Consider the following 19,473-nt stretch of genomic DNA (forward strand, 5'->3'; position numbering starts at 1 on the left):
TTAAAATGTCCCAGACTCTGCCGGTAGGAGCTGCTTCAAACTGCCTTCTATGTTCTTTTTGGTCCATTTCATGATTCTTTAAATGATTCCTTACTTTCTGGTACAACAAGATGTTCCAGGCTATTCTTACTCTTTCCCTGCCCATTCCCTGGAATAACCATTTTTTCAAAGAGCCTTGGTTCTTTTTAGTGGTGAGCTATATTTAGAAGCAACGATGTGAGTGTTAAATGTGCTCCTTGCTATTGGGGTTTTGCTGCTTGTAGATTCACTCAGAAAGCGGGGATAAGGACCTGTGTATACACGGACATGCACACATGTTTTTTGAGCTATAAACCATGAGTTCACTTCAATACCTCCAGTGCCCAGTCCAACCATAGAGTCCATTCTAGCATTCCCTCTTTTCATATCTGTAATTCTCTTCTTCCATGAGAAACCTAGTTCCCATTATCCTCAATATGTTTATTTGCTGTTAGATTCTCCTGCATATAAAATAACCTCATACCCCCGCAAAGCTGCCACACCACTCAGCCACCTTCCTGCACCTAAGCTCAGCTTGCCACCACCCACCTCGCCACCACCCATCTCAGCTGCCTACCAGAGACTGATGAGACCACCCTCCGAACTTGGTCCCTTTCCTTGCGATGGCTTTGACCCCCACCTGGCCACTTCCATTCTCTGCCATCCTCTTTATTATGACTTTTTAAAGATGAATCATTGTTAGGATCTCCTCTCTTTGGAATAAAAAAAGGCAAAAGTCATTCTTATGTGTTCAGAGTTGATTTCTAAGTATTTTATCAAGAATCAAAGATAATTTTGTTTTGGTTAATATGATGAGCTCAGACAAATATTTTGATTTTTAAGATTGTCTAATTTTGCCATGTAAGATTGAGCCGATACTTAGAATGACTTTTGTCCAAGCTTTAGGTGGAAATACGTTGACGATGGTGAAAGGTAAAGCCCTCACTTTCGGATGCTACCGTCTCAGGAGAGCAGGACCAGTCAAACAGGCTTGTCCTGACCAACGCAGATGAGCGATCAGATGACATTATAGGTCGAGACCCACACTACAGTGGGCCTGCCTAAAGTAAGGCATTGCCTGCTCAGAAGATGCTTCAAACTCAGCTCAGTCTTTTAATTTCTTTATCAGAAGTGGCTCAAAAGGAGCTAGGCACTGACCTTGTATTTGTAGCCAGACGCATCTACATATTGAAGAAAGAAAGTGCTCATGCTAAGGGCTTCCACGTTGGGTTTGGAGATGGAAGAGAGGTGTATAGGTTATTGGTAACAAATGCATCCATTTCTTTTTTTCTCCATTGTACCCCATTAATAGACTTCTCTTTATTGTTTAAATTCCTGGTGGTAGGAGAGTTTAAACTTGCTTTTAACATGCAGGTGGGCTCAGGAAAATGAAAATCGACTGTCTGGCAATAACCCAGGCTCCTGGGGTTCTTCTGCAACAGGAACTGTTCTCGTCTCTTCTCTGAAGGCCTAAATGGTGCTGTGTTGAAAATAATTCCTCTGTATTTACCTCAAAGTGTTTTTTTAATTGTTGGATTCTTTTTTTTTTTTTTTTTTGGAGAAAGAGTCTTGCTCTGTCTCCCAGGCTGGGGTGCAATGGCTTGATCTCAGCTCACTACAACCTCCGCCTTCCGGTTTCAAGCGATTCTCCTGCCTCAGCCTCCTGAGCAGCTGGGATTACAGGACCCACTACCATGCCCGACTAATTTTTGTATTTTTAGTAGAGATGGGGTTTCACCATGTTGGCCAGGCTGGTCTCAAACTCCTGACCTCAGGTGATCCGCCCACCTCAGCCTCCCAAAGTGCTGGGATTACAGGTGTGAGCCACTGTGCCCAGCCTGATTCTGTTTTTAAAAGTCATAATCTGACTTCTGCCTCTGGCAATATGGTAGATAAATATTTTTTAAAAATTCGTTTAAACATTGATGTGCTGGTGAGAAAATAAGGACTATCTAGAGGCTAAAACTACAAGTGTAATTGGGAATCCAGAGAGGTAAGATCACAGTGAGACTGACTGTACCTTGGGGGCTTTTGCCAAACTAGGTGAACTTTGGTTTTGGTTTACATACCCTCCGTGATTCAGGGTACCAAGGACAAATCCCAGGGTCTTTACAAGGTAGGCATATGTGGAATGTTCCCACTCCCAATCCCATATATACATACCTGGGCCCCTCAAGGAATGTATCTGCAGTGTAAGGGTGAACAAAAAAGAAAGAAACCCACCTAGTCCCACAGACTGGCAAGAAAATGTTCTTGTCTCAAATCTTGGCACTGAGTAGAGAGAAATTTTCTTGATAATTTATAACCATAGGCTTATGTTCACAAAGAATTGTAGCTCATACGTAAACTACCTGAGTAGTGTAAAAAATCTCAAACATAAAATTTAATTTAACCGAGAACAGGGGAGTCCTTGGGTGCCTGGCACAATCAAGGAGAGCCTATATCCAAACTATATCTCAGAAAAATGTGACAGGTTAATTTCTAGAAAATGTTAGTTCTTTTTTTAAAAAAAAAATCAAAACACTAAGAGGATAATGCCATGTAAGAACCAACATAATCTATGAATAGCAAAGTGACACAGAATATAAAATAGGTATATTTAATATTTTTAAAAAATTAAAAATATGATTGAAAATCAAGAGATTACACAAATGACAAATTGTCTTTATGAATGACTAAAAATAACTTTTATCGAAATTCAAAACTCAGTGGAAGAGTAGGTTAGAAATAGCTGAAAAGGCAATTTAAGAGCTAGAAGATGGATTTGAAAAAATTATACAGAATGCAACATAGAAAAACCAAATATAGGAAATGTGAAAGAGACTTAAATAGAATGAAAACTTGTAGCATATGTCTAATTAGAATACCTAGGAAAGAAGGAGAGAAATAATGGAATAGAGGTACCATTTAACAGAAGATGGGTAAGAATGTTCAAGAATTGATGAAAGACACAAACCCTTACTTTCAGGAAACCTGATGAATTATAAGCAGGACAAATGCAAAGAAATTTGTGTGTTTGTATCACAGAGAAACTGCAGAAAACCAGAGAAGATGTTAAAATTATCCAAACATCAAAAATGGATTACCTACAAGGGAATGAAAAGGCTATCAGGTAACATCTCAACAAAGCCAGAGGGTAGGGGAACAAAATGTTTATCAAGTTGAAAGAAAAGAAAATACATGAACGTAAGAATAATTACACAGCATAAATAGCTCTTTAAAATTGCGATAAAATAGACATTTTAGATGAACATAACAAAGAGAATTTGAGGTATAAGAAGGAATTATGAGGCATAAAAATAGACTCAATATTGTCATATAGTTAGGTCAGGAATGGAGTGATTGGAGTTTCTTCATGGGGAGGGTTAAAGTATTGATTATAGATTTCGGCTTAATTATACATTTTAAATTTTGAAATAAACAGTAGAAGAGTAAAAGAATAGTTTTTATGTGAGTAGAAGAAAATCAGGGTGAAGTATCTGATTCAAAATAAGGAAACAAAAGAGAGAAAGAGGGCCACAGAAAAAGGCAAATAAACAATCTAATAGACACTAAATAAATAACATGTTTATGTGAGGGAACTGTAAGGAAAATGAATGAACTACCAGTATATGCAGACATGGGTGTAACTAAATATAGTGGAAGAGCAAAAGAAGGAAATCTCAGATGAGTACATAGAGTATGATTCATTTATATAAAGTTCAAAAACATATAAAACAACATATTGCATAGAAATACAAAGGTGAGATAAAGCAAAAGAATGATAAACACAAAATTCAAGCTAATGGCTATCTCTGAATGGGAACGAGGAATAGAATTAGAGAGGGACGAACGGGAAAATTCCAAATGAAAGGCACTGTTCTTTTTCTTTAAATAAATGAATTTGTCCATGTTCGTTGTATGATAATGCTTATACCATCGACAGAGTGGATAAGTGTTCTTTTCTGTCTACTTATTACTTAATAGAAATAATTTAAACATTTACAGTTTTTTGAATTTGATTTTTTATGTGGTGTGAAATAAGTTTCCAATGTTGTTTCATTCTAGGTGGATAGCAGGTTACCCCAGCACCATCTATCAGATAGCTATCATTTTCCCATTGGAATGGTAACTCTTGTTATACATCTAATTTTCATATACATTGGGATATATTTCTGGATGCCGTTTTCTATTTTATTGCCCAATCTGCAGTCATTGATTTGTCTATTCCTAGGTCGATCTCATATTGATTTTATCACAGCAGCTTTCTGGCTTGAATATTCCAGTATCTGGAAAGGCACATCCCCCTGCACTATTCTTTCGCTTATTTCCCTTGGTTATCTGGGGCATTTATTACTTCAAGTAAACTTTTTAAGATCATTTAATCCAGGTCCAAAATGATTGCATTAAATTTGTATATTTATGAGAATGTCTTCCTACCCACGAATAAGAAATGTTCCAATCTTATTTTATGACCTTCAATAGAGTTTTATAGTCTTTTTTTATATAGGTCCTGTGGCTTTCCTGTCAAATTTGTTTATTAATATTTTATGGTTTTTACCATTATTATGAGTAGATGGTTTTTTCCCTTTTTCACTTCTAATTATTTATTGCTACTGTTGAAAGGAATGATTAATTTTGGCATGTTTATCATCTGTCCAACTAGTTCATCATAATTCTCTTATAATTTTAATATTTTTTCACTGGAGTCTCTTGAATTTCTAAGTATACAGAAACATAATCAGCAAAAGGAGATTATTGTTAGCTGTCTTTCTTTTCCAAATGTTAACGATTATTTCATTTTCTTTTCTTATACTTCCTTTATGAATAAGAATGGTGATAACAAATACCCTGTCTGGCTCCTGGTTTTAATTGGAAACACTTAGTGATAGGCTTTTTAAGGAGTTTTCTTCTATTTCTTTGTCCTTAAAGTTCTAAATGGAATTATCACTGTATTTTAAGACTTTATTTCTATTTTCACTGCAGGTTTTGAGATATATCTTCTGCTTGACCTTGGAAGACTTGAGTCTTAATAGTGACCATTCTCTCCTTAAATTGCCCTGATTTTCTTAACCTTGGAAGACTTGACGTCTTAATAGTGACCCTTATCTCCTTATATTCCTTCCTTCAATTCTCCTGATTTTCTTGTTGGCTCAAAAATCATAGTTTCCTCCAAGACCATCTTTGTGCTGCACTTGATTCTCATGGCATTTTGGTATTTTGTTGTCACTGTTTAAGGTGTCACCCTCCCCTGCAGTAGCTGTAATTCTGGTCATTCTTTCAGGGACTGGATCTCCCAGTGTATATGGTTCTTTTCCATCGCCCGTTTGAAGGCAGCACTGAAGAACCTTAAGGCAGTAGTGGTCTCACAAAAAGTACCCGATAGGGCAATCGCTGACCCCGTGTACTTCTCATAGTAGACAGGTTGTCAGGCCCCAGTGGAGACCCCTGGTCTCCACGTGCTCTCCTGAACTCAGAGATAGAGCAGACCAGCCCACCCTTGCATTCAGCAAAGCCAGCCTCCCCAAACCCTCAGGCCCACCTGCCAGAGGCTTCAGCCGCTGGTTGGCTCAGTTGAGCCAGGGGGTTGAAGCTGAGAATAGATGAAATAAAATTGTCCGATATCATTACTAAGTTTTGTCTTGATATTATCCCGTGCATGTTTTTATGGCTGATAATCCCATTGAGAGACAAGGGCAGATCCTTGAGAGGAGAAACCGAAATGCTCCTGATTAGAAAATGGTAAATTTTTGTGCTCGTATTAGACATTTTAACTGAGCCCCCATTTTTTCATTGTAAGTAGAATGAAGGAGAAGAGCATGTTATCATTGTGAGACACATCTATGAAAAGTGATCCGACCAAGGCAAGGTGCAGACTGGGGCAGTCCTTGTATGGCAGGTGAAAGAGCCTTGGAAGAATTTAGCTCCCCATCTGTGCTGGCAAGTCTCCAAGGATAAAGTGACAAGGAGCATCAAGGCAGCTCACAGAGTAACTCCACAGTGATTCTTGAAATAATTGGAGGCAGGCTGGGGTGTCATGGCCTTGAATCATTAGTTGGTGGAAAAGCAGGAAAGAACCCACGTAGCGGCGCGTCAGCGAGACGGTGCAGACCCGTGGAGAGCAGCAACATCTGGTCCCCTCGGCTCCAAGATGGAGGGAGCCCAGAGGAGCTGAAGGAAGTGACAAAGGAGCTAAGTACCTGAAGGAAAAATGAGGGCTGGTGACAGGAAAGAAGACAGATGCAAGCTGAAGAGGCTTTGGGCAGAGAAAAGGAAATCGGGGGTAGGAATATATTTGGAGGAAGTGTTCTGAGACAAAGCCGTTTTGTAAAAGAAACTCTCCCAAGGGCAGAAATCCTATCGTACTTGACATTTTTATGCAGCTTTCCTTCCCAAGAAGGTCTCCAAAATAACCCTTCAAAAGCCGGTTGAGATCACTTCACAGGACAAAAAGAAAAAAAAAAAAGATTTGTGAAGTTTTATTGTACCCGAAAGTCCTCCAAGTTAAAACACGGGCTCTGATGTACATCCGAAATTCACAGATGTGGGATGATTTTTCCGATCTCAGGGATCGCTATCCAGCCCTCTCATGAGGAAACTGTGACTCACACGTGAAAGAGATTCGCCTAGCAGATCCCAGGTCACTCTTCTCCCACCGAGGGCTTTCTACCTTCGCCAGTCTTTCCACTCAATCTGTGACCGTGTCCATTTCTGTAACACCACTGTTTGATTACTCAGCCCTCTATCCTGCCAATCCTGGGTCTCAGCCATGTCTTCATTGCATTCAGTTTTTCACCCACCATTTCCTGCAGCCCACTCGATGCCAGACCTGGTGCTGAGCTCTGAACGTAAGAGAAGCGGTTTCCCAGCCCTGAAACCACAGGCACTGCCTGATGTCCAGCCTGGAGCTCCGAGCATCTGTGAGGGCACTGCCGGGGCCCTGCCCTAGGGCCTGCTGTTCTGTCTGAGGAACCGCAGGAGCAGGAACTCAGGCCGGCAGACTGGCAGCCTCTTTTAGGTGGAGGAGGCCTGGGAAGCCTGGGGAAAAGCTCTGGAAATGGTGAGTCAGGTAGCTTCACTGTTGTCACACATAGTAGACAGGGAAATGACACACAGTGCAAAGGGCTCCCAGAACTAGGAGAAACCACAGGACTTGTCTGTAGCAGGTGAGCCTGAGAGGTTTGCAAGATAGGCCAGCGTCGGGCCCAGGTCGGGGCTGCCTTTGAAACGGAGCTCTGGTGTTTCCCTGGTGACTGCCTGACACTGCCCACTGCCCTTAGGTATCGAGCGGACCCTGTAGTTTGTGCTGTGAGTTGGTTCCAGCCACTTTGCCCTGAGAATGTATCATTTCAGACTCCCCCAACTTGGAAGCTGGGCAGAGTTTAATAAGGGTCCAGTGAAGGCCTTGATGTAAGGGACATTGCAAGGAAAGCATTTTCTTGGGGTATTTTGAAGCATGCTATTTTGCATCTGCCTTTTTTAAAATGATCCAATACTTTTAATATAAAGATGATCACCTTTCCATGAAGGCTGGCCTCCTGAAGACACTGGTATGTGCTTGAATCAGTAAAACCAAATGGCTACTTCTTTTCCAGTTCTATTTATTCAGTCTGTCACCAAATCAGAGTGTCTGAATTGAGCACTTACTAAATGCCAAGCTGTCTGCATGAATTATCTCATGTAATCCTCAAAGCAGTCCTGAAAGGGGCAGACCACTGTTATCCTCACTTTTATGTAGGGAAAAGCAGGTGGAACCTTGCCTGGGGTCACAGCTATCAACTGTCAAAGAGCGCAGGACTGGGTGGATGCCAAAGTTTTGCTGTATTATTTGAGACCCAGCAGGACTACAGGGGCGCTGTGGGAAGTTCTGCTGCAGCACCCGCCCCCCCATCCCCCCACCCTCACTCCCACCCTCCCCGCCCCCCCCCGCCCCACAGTGAAGAGGGGCTACATTCTCAGCTCCCACCACAGCAGCCTGTCCTCTGCCTCCAGCCCCTTCTCCCTCTGCTCCACCAGGAGAGAGTTCACTCTGTCTCAGTAAGTCTCAGATAAGTGGCTCGGGGCCTCACGGTCCTCCTTTTCTGGGGTCTTGTTTTGTGAGGCTGAAAAAAAAGTGCTCCGAATGAAGATGCCCCAGGCAGAAGAAAGAGATGGGAGTCCTTGGCAGCTCCCTCAGATGATGTTGGTTACTGTAGGGATTTTTGGTGGTATTGAGAAAATCATCCAAAACTTGGGAATGAGGCAAAGGGAGGGTGGCAAGTTCTCCCTCCGGGACCTTATTTATGAGACCGGCCCAAGGATAATTTACTGATCCAGGCTAGAGGGTTACATCTTGTTCAACTCATAATTTACCACTGATTAAAGGCCCAGACTGCAGCTTGACATGTTAACTTGCACATTTGTTCCCAGTAAAAATGTACATAATTCTTTTGGGTGGAAAAGATAACCCAAAATGTTGTAATTTTCTTTTTTTAAATTTTTTAATTTTTTGAGACAAAATCTTGCTCTGTTGCCAGGCTGGTGTGCAGTGACGCGATCTTGGCTCACTGCAACCTCTGCCTCCAGGGTTCAAGTGATTCTCCTGCCTCAGCCTCCTGAGTAGCTGGGATTACAGGCACACGCCACCATGCCCAGCTAATTTTTGTATTCTTAGTAGACACGGGGTTTCACGACGTTGGCCAAGGTGGTCTCGATCTCTCAACCTCATGATCTGCCCGCCTCAGCCTCCCAAAGTGCTGGGATTACAGGTGTGAGCCACCGTGCCCGGCCAAGACTGTGGTTTTCTTACCCTGCAGGTCGCTCACCTGCTGTATGCCTAGCCTAGCCATCTCACCCCAGTCGTCTTTCTCCAATGCTCATATGGCTCCTCAAGTCCTCCCCTGAACCAGCATCCCCACCGTGGGCTCTCTCATCAAGAAGGCTTTAACACATGCTCACTTTAGATTATCATGACAGTCACAGTTTTAGTTTTTGAAAAGTATGCTTTAGCACTTGGGTTTGGTGTTTGATCTTCATCTGTGACCAGAAATAACACCTCCAAAAGCCATGCCCAGGGACATTGGACAATATGTGGAAACCTATTTGTGCTTTGGTTTGATACAAATTGGTTAGATAGAAACTCTTTGGGCAGAATTGAGAGGCCTCCTGACGGATGAAAGGTGTTCCTTCTCTCTTCTTGTTCTGACTTTGAAGTCAATTTGTCAGACCTCAGGTTAGGATCTGTAAACACTCTGCATGACAGGCTGCATTACCTTCCAGCAATGCAGAACCATGTGTTTCTGTTGAGCTTTGGGACTTGGAGAATTTGGTCACGTCTTTCAGAACTGGTCAAACTTCTGCTTTCATCAAGTACACAAGAGCCTCAACGGACAGGCTGTGCTCATCGGTTGACTTTGAGATCACCTTTGGCCACGGAGAGCACATTACATCTGTGCCGTGCTCACCTATCCAGTTTCAGGCAAAATGGCAGGAGTGGAGAAGGGGAGGTGATGAAGCTGGAAACATAATGGGAGGCAGGGAGCTTAATGACCCAGTGACTGTGCATGACAGGGAGTGGGTTTGGGCCTGTGATGTTGACAGATCCAAGCACCTTCTGCAGCCCTACAAACCTCCAGCCCTTGGAGAAGTTGCTACCTAGGGCTCTAAGCTCTGTGTCCATGAGGTGTGTCAGCAGCAGGCATTCTGCAGGCAGGGTTGCTGATGTGTGGATGTATCCTGATGTTGGAAAAACTCACACTGTGGACATCTACATCCTCCTGACATGAGTTCCTTGAAGCAGGGACCATATCGCCAGCAGAGCAGATTATCCCAAGTTCAAGGGATTTTGAGTGAGACTGATGCAAAGCCAGTATCTACCACCTACCTGCTGTCTAACCATAGGCAGATCACTTCTTGACTCATGTTTCCCAGTCTGTAAGATGGGCATATATTCATGCCACAAATATGTGCTGAGTAGGGCCCATGTGTCCACTTTATAAAGCTTTGAGGAGGTTTAAATGAGCATCACATGAGCTTACAGATTCTAAAAACTCTTAGCATGGTGCCTGGTGGGCATGCCTCAGTAAACAGTAGTCACCTTAAACGTGGCCTTCTCTGGCTGGGTGTTAACACACACATGTCCTTGGGAGGAATCACAGATTCTCTTCCCAACCCTTGAGTGTAAACAAGGTGTTACAGGAGAGAGTTGGACCTGAAGCAGCCCCAGCACCCAGGGCATCTAAGAGTGTGGAGGCTCTCACCAAAATGGCCTGTGGTCGGAGCTCAGAGAGGGCTTCTCTCTTCCCATTAGCAGCCCTGAAGGGTGCCAAGAGTTTTCTGGCCTCTAAGATTGTTGGAGGATAGACCTCTTTCAGCTGGAAGGGCTGAGTGGCGGGGTGGCAGGACCTCACCCCACTTTCCAGGTGGGACAGTTGGGCAAGGCGAAACTTTGCACCTTCCTCACCGCTCCCTGCAGACTGAGTCTGCCTGGTGATGTTGACGTTGGAGCAGGGCTTTAGGACCCAGGCCTCTTCTTACACCAGGCCTCCTTGCCCTGCATGCCAGGTTCCAGGGCACCCCAGCGTGCTCCACTCTCTCCTTCCCTGGGTCTCTGCCATCTTCGCCGTCAGGTCTCAGGTCTAATCTCACCTCCTCAGAAAGCCCTCCCTGACTGCCAGAGTAAAGTGTGCCTGCTGCAGCACCCTGGTGATTTCCTTCCTAGCATTGAACACCATCTATATTTGTCTTGTTTTTATGTGTGCCAGTTCACCCTCTTGTGTGTCTTCCTACACTGTGATGCTAGTGCCCTGAGGACAGGATCCTGTTCTGTCTAAATCCCCAGGCACGTGGAGTCGGGACTGGTGCATAGCAGGTGCTCAGTAAATATCCGTTGGATGGATAGATAGGTGGGGACCTGGCAGGCAGGCACTCCTGAAGTGCTCCGTTGTTACCACCCACCCTGCGTTAGGGTAGACATGGCATAGGACCGGAATGTGGGGCCTCTGCCTGGTTCTCACACAAACCTGAATTCTGCAGCTGCATACCAGGCACTTGGGTGGTTTCTGCAATGAGAGAGTCAACACTGACGGGCACTCTCTGTCCCTAGACCACCTTGGCACGTGTGGGAATATAAGTTGTCTTAACGTGGGAAGACTACTGGGACCGTCGCCTCCAATCCCTGTATGCACACCTCACATATCTGCACATGTCCACAGGCATGTGGCTCTTCCACAGGCAAACCTCAGCTCTGGGCCTTTAAGAAACCCAACCACACCCAAGAGTGTGGAGGCCAGGTGAGGGCTGCTGCTTCCCTGTGTGTTGGTATATCAGCACGTGGAGGATAAAGCTTACAAGTCCATGTGTAAGGGGCTGTATCTGCTCACAGGCAGGCACTTGGCTCCTGGACAAGTACCTCTGTGTGCAGAAGCTGGAGACAGCTGCTATGCTGGGCCAGGGTTCGTGGCAGGTGGCAGATGAGGGTCTTGAAGTTCTTGGTGCTGTACACACTGCCTCTGGTCTTCCGCATTCACGCCCTGCTCTTTCCAGACAGGTTCGGGCTTTCCAGTGAGTGGCCTCCTCGGAGCCAAGCCATCACCTCATTGAGGCTGCAGAGTGAGTTGGGGTGAGGTTGTAGAATCCAGTGCTAGGTCCTTTGTGAGGAGGCCTTGGCAGAACCTCTGGCTGAGATCGGAGCGGGAAGCTCCCAAGGCCCTGTCGGGAGAGATGGGGCTCTCATCAATAGTCAAGCTGGAGATAAGCGCTCAGACATGGAAAAGCTGCTTTGAACATGCCAGCAGGCCATTGGCATCCAAGAGTGGAAGAGCTTGTGGGTTTTCCCTCACTGCCATCGGGGGCACTATCCCTGAGAAGGGAGCACTCGTTACTCTTCTCTGGGCCTAGGAAACGGTTACAGAGGCTGAGTCAGAGTTTGGAAGTAAATTGCCCAGCTGTCTGTGCTCTTGGTTGTGGCTGGCTGTGGGAAAACAGTGGAGGGGCTTCCCGCTGCCAGTGGATGTAGACCCACTCTCTCTGGGGCCAATCTCAGGACTCGGCCTCCTTCTATGCTTTTCACTGGGGTCTCCACAGAGACTTTGCCTCTGTTTCTTTAAAATGGGCAATTGGTGGGTTCCATCCTATCTGCAGGGGAAGGTTATTAAAACAGTGATCCCATGGTAGTGCTCTGCGTCCTGGCCCTGTCTTTGGAGAGAAACAAAGGCTGATATTTTCAGAGCTGTGTTAGTTTCTTCTAGTAGCCGCCAGCCCTTTCAAGGCAAGGGGCTTGCCTTCCACAACCGGTCAGTGGCACCACCTGTACCTATGCTCCTGCTCCCAGTTCATGGCAGTCATGGGTCTGTGACATTCTGACTGGGAATCCTTATTCAGATCACAGAGGGAGTCTTTAGCACCAACTGGTACCAACAGACTTGCTTCTCTTGCCTCCATAATGTTAATGTGACAATTCCCATTTCTGACCATGTTCAGTACATTTAATTCGTGTTGAAAAGCAGCTTATTTGGCGAGATGATCGGTTTTTAACCTGAGTAAACAGCTTTCTTGATGACTATAAATTAAGCACATTGTACTTTCCATGCATCACGGTTGTCCTCATAAACACTACAGGCAGCTGCTGGTAGTCTCACTTGGTTACCTTTCCCATTACTGTTTTATCATCATCATGGTAGGAGTGGGGAATTCATTCTGTTTTAATGACAAGGAGGAAGTGGTAACAAGGGGCTTGTGTAACTAGGAGCCCACCTCTGGGTCAGCATCTCTGTAGCTGTGGATGGGATTCCGGGCCTGCCCCCACCCGGGGCACTCTCGGCCTTCCGTGGGGCCTGCCATCAGCAGCCTTTGTGAAGGGCATATGCAGGGCTTTCATGCTACTTTTGTCTTAATTGCAAGTAATCAGAATCAAATATTTGCCAACAGCCAACTTCCATGTCAGGGAGAACCTGAGTGTTCTTGACAACTCCAGCAGCCACTCCAGACAACTCCAAGGTTGGTGCCGGTGTTTCCTTAACACTGACCCCTCAGAGTGCAGCCTGCAGGGAAGGCCAAGGGAGACTCCCCCACCCCCGCAGCAAGCCAAGCAAACATTGGTGCCTGCTGTCCTTGTGTGATGCTGGGCCTCAGAGGTGCTCACTACCATCTGGACACACAGCTTTCAAAGGAGAGGGTCGGGGAAAGTAGCTTCCTCCCCACCCCACCCCATGAGCTAGCTTTGGTTTGACTGCCTGGGCTGGGGCCGGTGGTCTCTGAAGCCATTTCCAGCTCTGCTTCTCCAGGATTCCAGTTCTCTTTACTCTGAAGGCCCGCCTCCACAGACATCCATCTTCCCTTCATGCCTCCAGCCTTCCACTTCCCTCCTGCCCCCTTTGGAGAAGGCAAGGGAAAATGTACCCCCACGGGGTCAGCATGTGTGAGACTCCACCACCCTCCCATCCAAGCCCCTAACCTGGCTTCCGAACTCAGTTCTGAAAATGTCTGCATTTCTTAAAAACTGAGTATTCTGGGGTCGCACGAGGACAAAGGGCCGGCACTTGCGGGCCCTTTAGGGTAGGAGGATTCAGAGAGGGACACTTGGACTTGGGCTGATAGCAAGTGCCTCATAGAGGAAATGCCCTGAAGCGTACCTTGGAGCTGGTTTAGCCAAGGGAGAGAGCAGTGGGGGCCAGGGCATACTCCCGGAAGCCGGCTCAGAGAGACCAGGGCACAGAGACTCTGCCTCTGTTTCTTCAAAATGGGCAATTGGTGGGTTCCATCCTATCTGCACGGGAAGGTTATTGAAACAGTGATCCCATGTAGTGCTCTGCGTCCTAGCCCTGTCTTGGGAGAGAAACAAAGGCTGATATTTCCAGAGCTGTGTTAGTTTCTTCTAGTAGCCGCCAGCACTTTCTCGGGTAACCCATTTTCCAACAACCCAGGAGAATCACACTAATCAAACATGCTCTGTGGCAAAGAGGCCGTAAACACTGGGAGTGGGGGCCCTCCAGCCCAGAGCCTCCCTGCCAGGCACCTGCCTGCCTTCCGCCTCCTTCCCTCCACGCCACCATCAGCCTTGACAGGAAGGCATGCAGAGGAGCTCCTCAATGCCACTGGGCCTTCATGGTGACATGCCAACAATTAGCAAAGTGGATAAAAGAGATTCCCGTCTACTTAGGATCTGTACTTTTACACTGTTCAGAGATATTTGACCTTCTAGATTATTATGATTCAAGAAAAAGTCAATACTTCTTAGCTTGCCAAGGCTGGAAGAATTTAAATGAATTATTGAATCAAGCAGTTAATCTGCCGATAACTGATTTTTTTCCTTTCAAATCTATAATGATGAAAAGCAGACTTAACCAAAAACAAGAAAAAGAAGACTTTTTTCTTTCTTTTTTTTTTTCCCCCTTCATTTTTGCTTAGACATTTTAATCCCATGGGTAGCAGCTGGGGCTGAAAGGTTTGGTCACGATTACTAGGGCCATTCTTTCTTGCTGAGTATTTTGACAGAGATTTAACTAACACTTAAAGCAACATCTTTTGAGGCCATAAAATCTGTATTCGCATTTCAGTTGTCTTTTGGTGTCCCTGTGTAATTCTCAACTTTCCATCTGTACCTTCAGTGACGTGTGGCAGTGTTTCTCATTTCCAGGCTCCCAGAATGCAGTGTGGTGTTGGTGATGGATGCCTGTTTGGCCTTTCACTTAGACGTGCCCTTTCCAGCTGCCCTGCCCTCTTTGGTGTGTCAGCTCTGGGTGCTGCTGCCTGAGATGACTATGGGTGTGTGTAGGGTGCAGGGGACACTCAAGCAATGTGGCAGCTGCCATTTCCAGGGGCTCAGCCTTCTTGCCTATGATTGCAACATTATGCTAGAAAGGACTGGGCAGTGGGGAAAGGCTGCTGGTAGCTCCCTTGATGATGTATGTCATGGAGAACCAAATTCTCCCCCAAGGAAATGGCCAGCCTCTGGTAGCCCTACCTAGGCTACCTCCACCCCCATCCTGAACAATTGGAGCCTGACTTTCTTCTTATGCCACACTTCCTCCCTAGACTCTGCAGTAGCTCCCTAGTACCTACAATAGTGTACCGAAATTTCTCTACTTGGCTCTCCAAGTCTCCCAGAAATCATGCCTTGCCCACCCCCACAACCCCACCCTGTACAAAACTCCTTCTCACATCTAGTCTTCTACCTGAAACCTGCAAATGCTACCCACAGGGCAGCTGGGAGAATCTTGGCTCAAGCCTACTGTACCTCTGGGAAAGCCCTCCTCTCCTTTCCAGGGCCCACCGGCACATCGCCCCCTCCATGATCTCCGCCACTCCCATTTACTTCTCCCAAACTTAGCCCCCTGGCTCCCATGCTCTTTGCCTGATCTGCATACATGTCACCACCTTACAGATTGACAGAGTCAGAAAGAGGGAAAGGCATGCCTCGTCCATCTCTGAGATCCCTGAGGTACCTAGTACACAGCCTGGTCCAAAGTCATGACTTAGTAAAGGCAAAGAAGGAAAGAAGGAAAAGGTGTTGTGGATGGGCAGGGGCACTTTTAAAAAAGTCATTGATTTTAATAGGCCTCTAGTCCAGGAGGCTGACTGTGAGCCTGGGAGCAGTGGTAGCAGGCTTTGTCCTTTGGTGTAAGGTGCTTTTCTGTGAGCACAGAATGGTTGGGTGTTTTTATTTTCAACTGGAAGCAGAAAAAGTCAGCCTAAGAAAGAAGCAAGAGTTTATTAAAAGCCCCCAGCTGGGCCCTGGGCTGGACAGGTGTTATATCTCAAATCAGAGTGAGTCAGCTATGAAACCCACGCTCTGCACAGCAGGACCTCCTTCTTGGCACCAATGGCCACCTCATGGAGGGACGGGGACTCCCTAGGAGACTCCAAGCCCTGAGGCCCCACCTTGAATAGCTTGACTTCACAGGCAAATGGAGCCTGTGCTCCTAAGCCACAAAGGAAGCCCTTGACCCCAGCCCCTCTGAGTGTTTGCAGCTGACCCTCTGTGTTTGTGTGTCTGGCAGGGCTTCCCGGCCACGACGGGCTGCTGGCCTCCTGCGGGAAGAAGTTCTGCAGCCGAGGGAGCCGGTGCGTGCTCAGCAGGAAGACAGGGGAACCCGAATGCCAGTGCCTGGAGGCTTGCAGACCCAGCTACGTGCCTGTGTGTGGCTCTGATGGGAGGTTTTATGAAAACCACTGCAAGCTCCACCGGGCCGCTTGCCTCCTGGGAAAGAGGATCACCGCCATCCACAGCAAGGACTGTTTCCTCAAAGGTAGGAACAGGGCCCTTGCCCTGTGGTTTTGGGTTTTGTAATGGATCTTCTAATGCCTTTTTGGCAAATGACCTGGGTGCTGGGCCTACAACTTACATATGTATAGGAAATGAAGACTAAGGCTGGTGTGTGACAAAATGGCAGCAGTGGCATTCTGGTGATGCGTGTTCTGTCTGTGTCCCACCTCCAGAGACCCCCATCCTTAGAGGAAGCTCCTTGTAAGTAGAATCCAGACAGGTCAAATTAAACCCTGGATGTACAGGTTCATTAGGGACCAGACAACAGGGCACTACCCAGATCTCCACATAGAATGGGCCTTTGCAAGGTTATGACCAGAACCACATTTACCCCTCTGCACAGAGTCCCATGAGTCAGGGGGCTGTGCTGTGCATAGAATGTGGTCAGGCAGACACCCAGCACAATGGCTCCCAGCATGGCAAGGACACAAACTCTGGCCCGGAACAGTTGTTCGTGGGAAAGCATTTCATGTCCAGAACATCCCTGAGCAAGACAAGGGAGCCCCTGCATGAACATCAGAACATGCCCATGGACCTGGGGCCAAAGGACTCATGCTTTGGGCTGGGATTGAGTCAGAAGAGAAGGGATGGTAAGAGCCATTAGGGCAGCGGCTACAGCTGTTTTATGTACAAATGTATTCTCAGCACCTAGCACAGTGCCTTGCACCAAGAAAACGCTCAATGGCTCCCAGATGCTTGAAGATACTAATTCATGAATTAGTAAATGTGTAGAAGATGAAAGCAGCCTACAGGAAGATGGGAACAGGCCCGCATAGCCTGAGCTGGAAGAGCCCACCTGGAGTTGTGTGAGATCAGAAATGTGCTTTAGGTTGCACAGGCAGGAGAGGGGGAGGCTTGGGCTAGAGACCTGCCACGTGCCTGCAACACTCAGAGACAGGCTTGAGAGCAGGTCAAGCTGTACGGCCGGGGGCACCACGTGAGAAGGGGCAGAGCTACTGCCTCACCCTCACAGGCCCCCAGTGAGGATGGTGTGATGCATGACACACGTGTGTGGAGGCAAATTCACAGCTGAGGTGGTGGAGCAAAGGTGTGTTGGCCCCTGCTGCATCTACTTGGGTCACCTGCACCCACGTCATGAGCCACTCCACTCAGCAGTCACGAGCACCCACGTCATGAGCCGCTCCACTCAGTAGTGGTGGCAGCCTGGAGTCCTGGGCAGGGCAGGGCTTGGGAAAGTCGCCTTTACTGGGTGATGAGAATAGTCTTGGACACTTTCATGGCTGTGCTTATGATGCTAATGCCGAGGTGCTTCAGAGATCATGAGACGCATTATGGAAATGAGGCCAAAATGAGCCTAGGAAGAAGCGTCCCTGGTCTGGAAGTGCTTCCCAGCCACATGCCGCCAATTCCTCTGCAACCGTGCACACTAAAACAGTTGACCAGTTGCTCCAGCTTTATTGGCCGTGTTGAATTTTATAGACTGATGTTCCATTCTCTGGTTTCCAATATCCTCCAAATTACATCTTCCTAAAGGTTTCTATTTCTGCATCAGAGTGTGCACAGTCTCCCTCACCATCGGTTATTCAAACAACATTTCTCATTTCATGGGAGGGAAAAACCAGCCACCACAAAACTCACCGAGGTGAGGAGCAATAGGGACAAGCTGGCGTGGAATGAGGGGCAGGCAGCCTTGAGCAGCTCAGGGCTCGGTTCTGCTTCACACTGATTGAATTTATCCACCGAATCCTTCTGACTCATTGAGGTTTTTACAGATTGTGAGTTGCCGCCCACTTGGAGTGGCAGAACCCCTCCCTTAAGGACCGCTTTTCCATGGAGAGTGGTGCCTGAGAGCTCCGCTCACAGAAAGACCAAGGGTGGCATCCGGCTCTGGTACTCCCCAGCCGTGTGGCCGCGGTTGTATCACTGCTGCTCTGGTCCTTTTTCTTGGCTGTAAAATGGGAGTGGCGGCAGCACCCACCTGCTGCAGCCATGGAGAGCAGCACAGGCGGGCTGCACAAACACCGTTTAGCACAGTGCCTGGCACATGGCATGGATTCGGTGTTCATGAGGCCTGCCGTCAGTGTTTATTCTAATCCAGCATGGCCACAGGCCGAAAGCAAAGAGATGTACAAACTGTGAGGAACGCAGAGGCAGGAACAAGGGCTCTGCCTGGGAGTTCTGGGAAGAGATTTCTGGGCCCAGATATCTTAATGGCAGGTGGAGAATGGGTGAGGAAGACATGAGTGTCAGGCTCTGATACTGTCCCAGCAATGTCCACCTAGAGCCAGGGCTTGTCTTTCTGCAGATGGTCTCTTGGTTTGGTCTCCACTGGAAAGCCTTCAATGCCTCATGCTCCGGGTCAGCTGTAGTCCTGGTGGGAGGGCAGGAGAGCTGGGCGGCCTCTCCTCTAGCATTGCCGTAGGGAGTGCCCAGCAAACAGGAAAGACCTGAGCACTGATGAACAGCAGCTTGATGGATGTTAGGCAGGCCAACCCCGAGGTGGGTGCCTTGGAGTGAGCACATCACCTCCACCAGAATTGCAGCTCCAGGGGGGAATAGGAGGGAACAGATGACAGAGGTTCTGTTTGGAGTCAGGAACAGAGGGTCCTGCAAGAACGGATATAAAGAACAAGTTCCTACAGTCCCCACCCCACATGGCAGCAGAATATTTAACACTAGCTTGAAGTCCATGGATGACAATTTGTCATTTGTCCCAAATTTCCAGGGAGCTATTAATACAGGAAGCAAAAATACCTTGTTTTCCATGCAAGCAAAAATTCTAAAATCATCCATCTTTCACTCTCTATTTCTATCAGACTTTACAAAAAGAAGTTATGACTTTGTTCTCTGGGACTTTATCTGCCCCCAGAATTCGCTATTAGGACAACTCTTTGTGCAGCTGGAATATGTGGAGCAAAAGGAAAGAGGTGACAGGTTGTGCTGGGCTAAGCCGCTGCAGCTTGGAGCTCTCCATCTATGGCCAGAGCCCCTGATCCCCTGTCAGGGAGAAGGACTGGTGCAGGACGCACAGCCCTCACCACCCTGCGAGGGAGAAGAGGCAGCATTCTTAGTCCCATTTATAAGAAAACTTCTGGTATCACATTCCAGTTGCTATGGCAATGGGATTCCTTCTGAATGTAAAATGCAATATATCATTTAGGGATCATTAGTATGTATGAATATCAACCAGACTCAAAAGGATTGCTACAGCCACAGTTTACAGCTTTGATCCCGGATCTCCTGAGTCACAAGCAGGGTCTCTCTCACTGAAA

At 46.9% G+C, this 19,473-nt stretch overlaps 1 protein-coding gene across 4 annotated transcripts in view; it reads left to right on the forward strand.

Moving 5' to 3' along the window:
* The window catches only part of FSTL4 (follistatin like 4), a 431,619-nt gene that overhangs the window by 200,690 nt on the left and 211,456 nt on the right, over positions 1 to 19,473 (forward strand). For all 4 annotated transcript variants that reach the window (XM_074381537.1, XM_039471889.2, XM_074381541.1 and 1 more), the window contains exon 4: positions 15,975 to 16,223. In XM_074381537.1, the coding sequence (XP_074237638.1) occupies positions 15,975 to 16,223 (249 nt within the window). The remainder of the gene's footprint in view (positions 1 to 15,974; positions 16,224 to 19,473) is intronic.

This window comes from Saimiri boliviensis, chromosome 1 (assembly GCF_048565385.1).
Source record: "Saimiri boliviensis isolate mSaiBol1 chromosome 1, mSaiBol1.pri, whole genome shotgun sequence".
NCBI lineage: Eukaryota > Metazoa > Chordata > Mammalia > Primates > Cebidae > Saimiri > Saimiri boliviensis.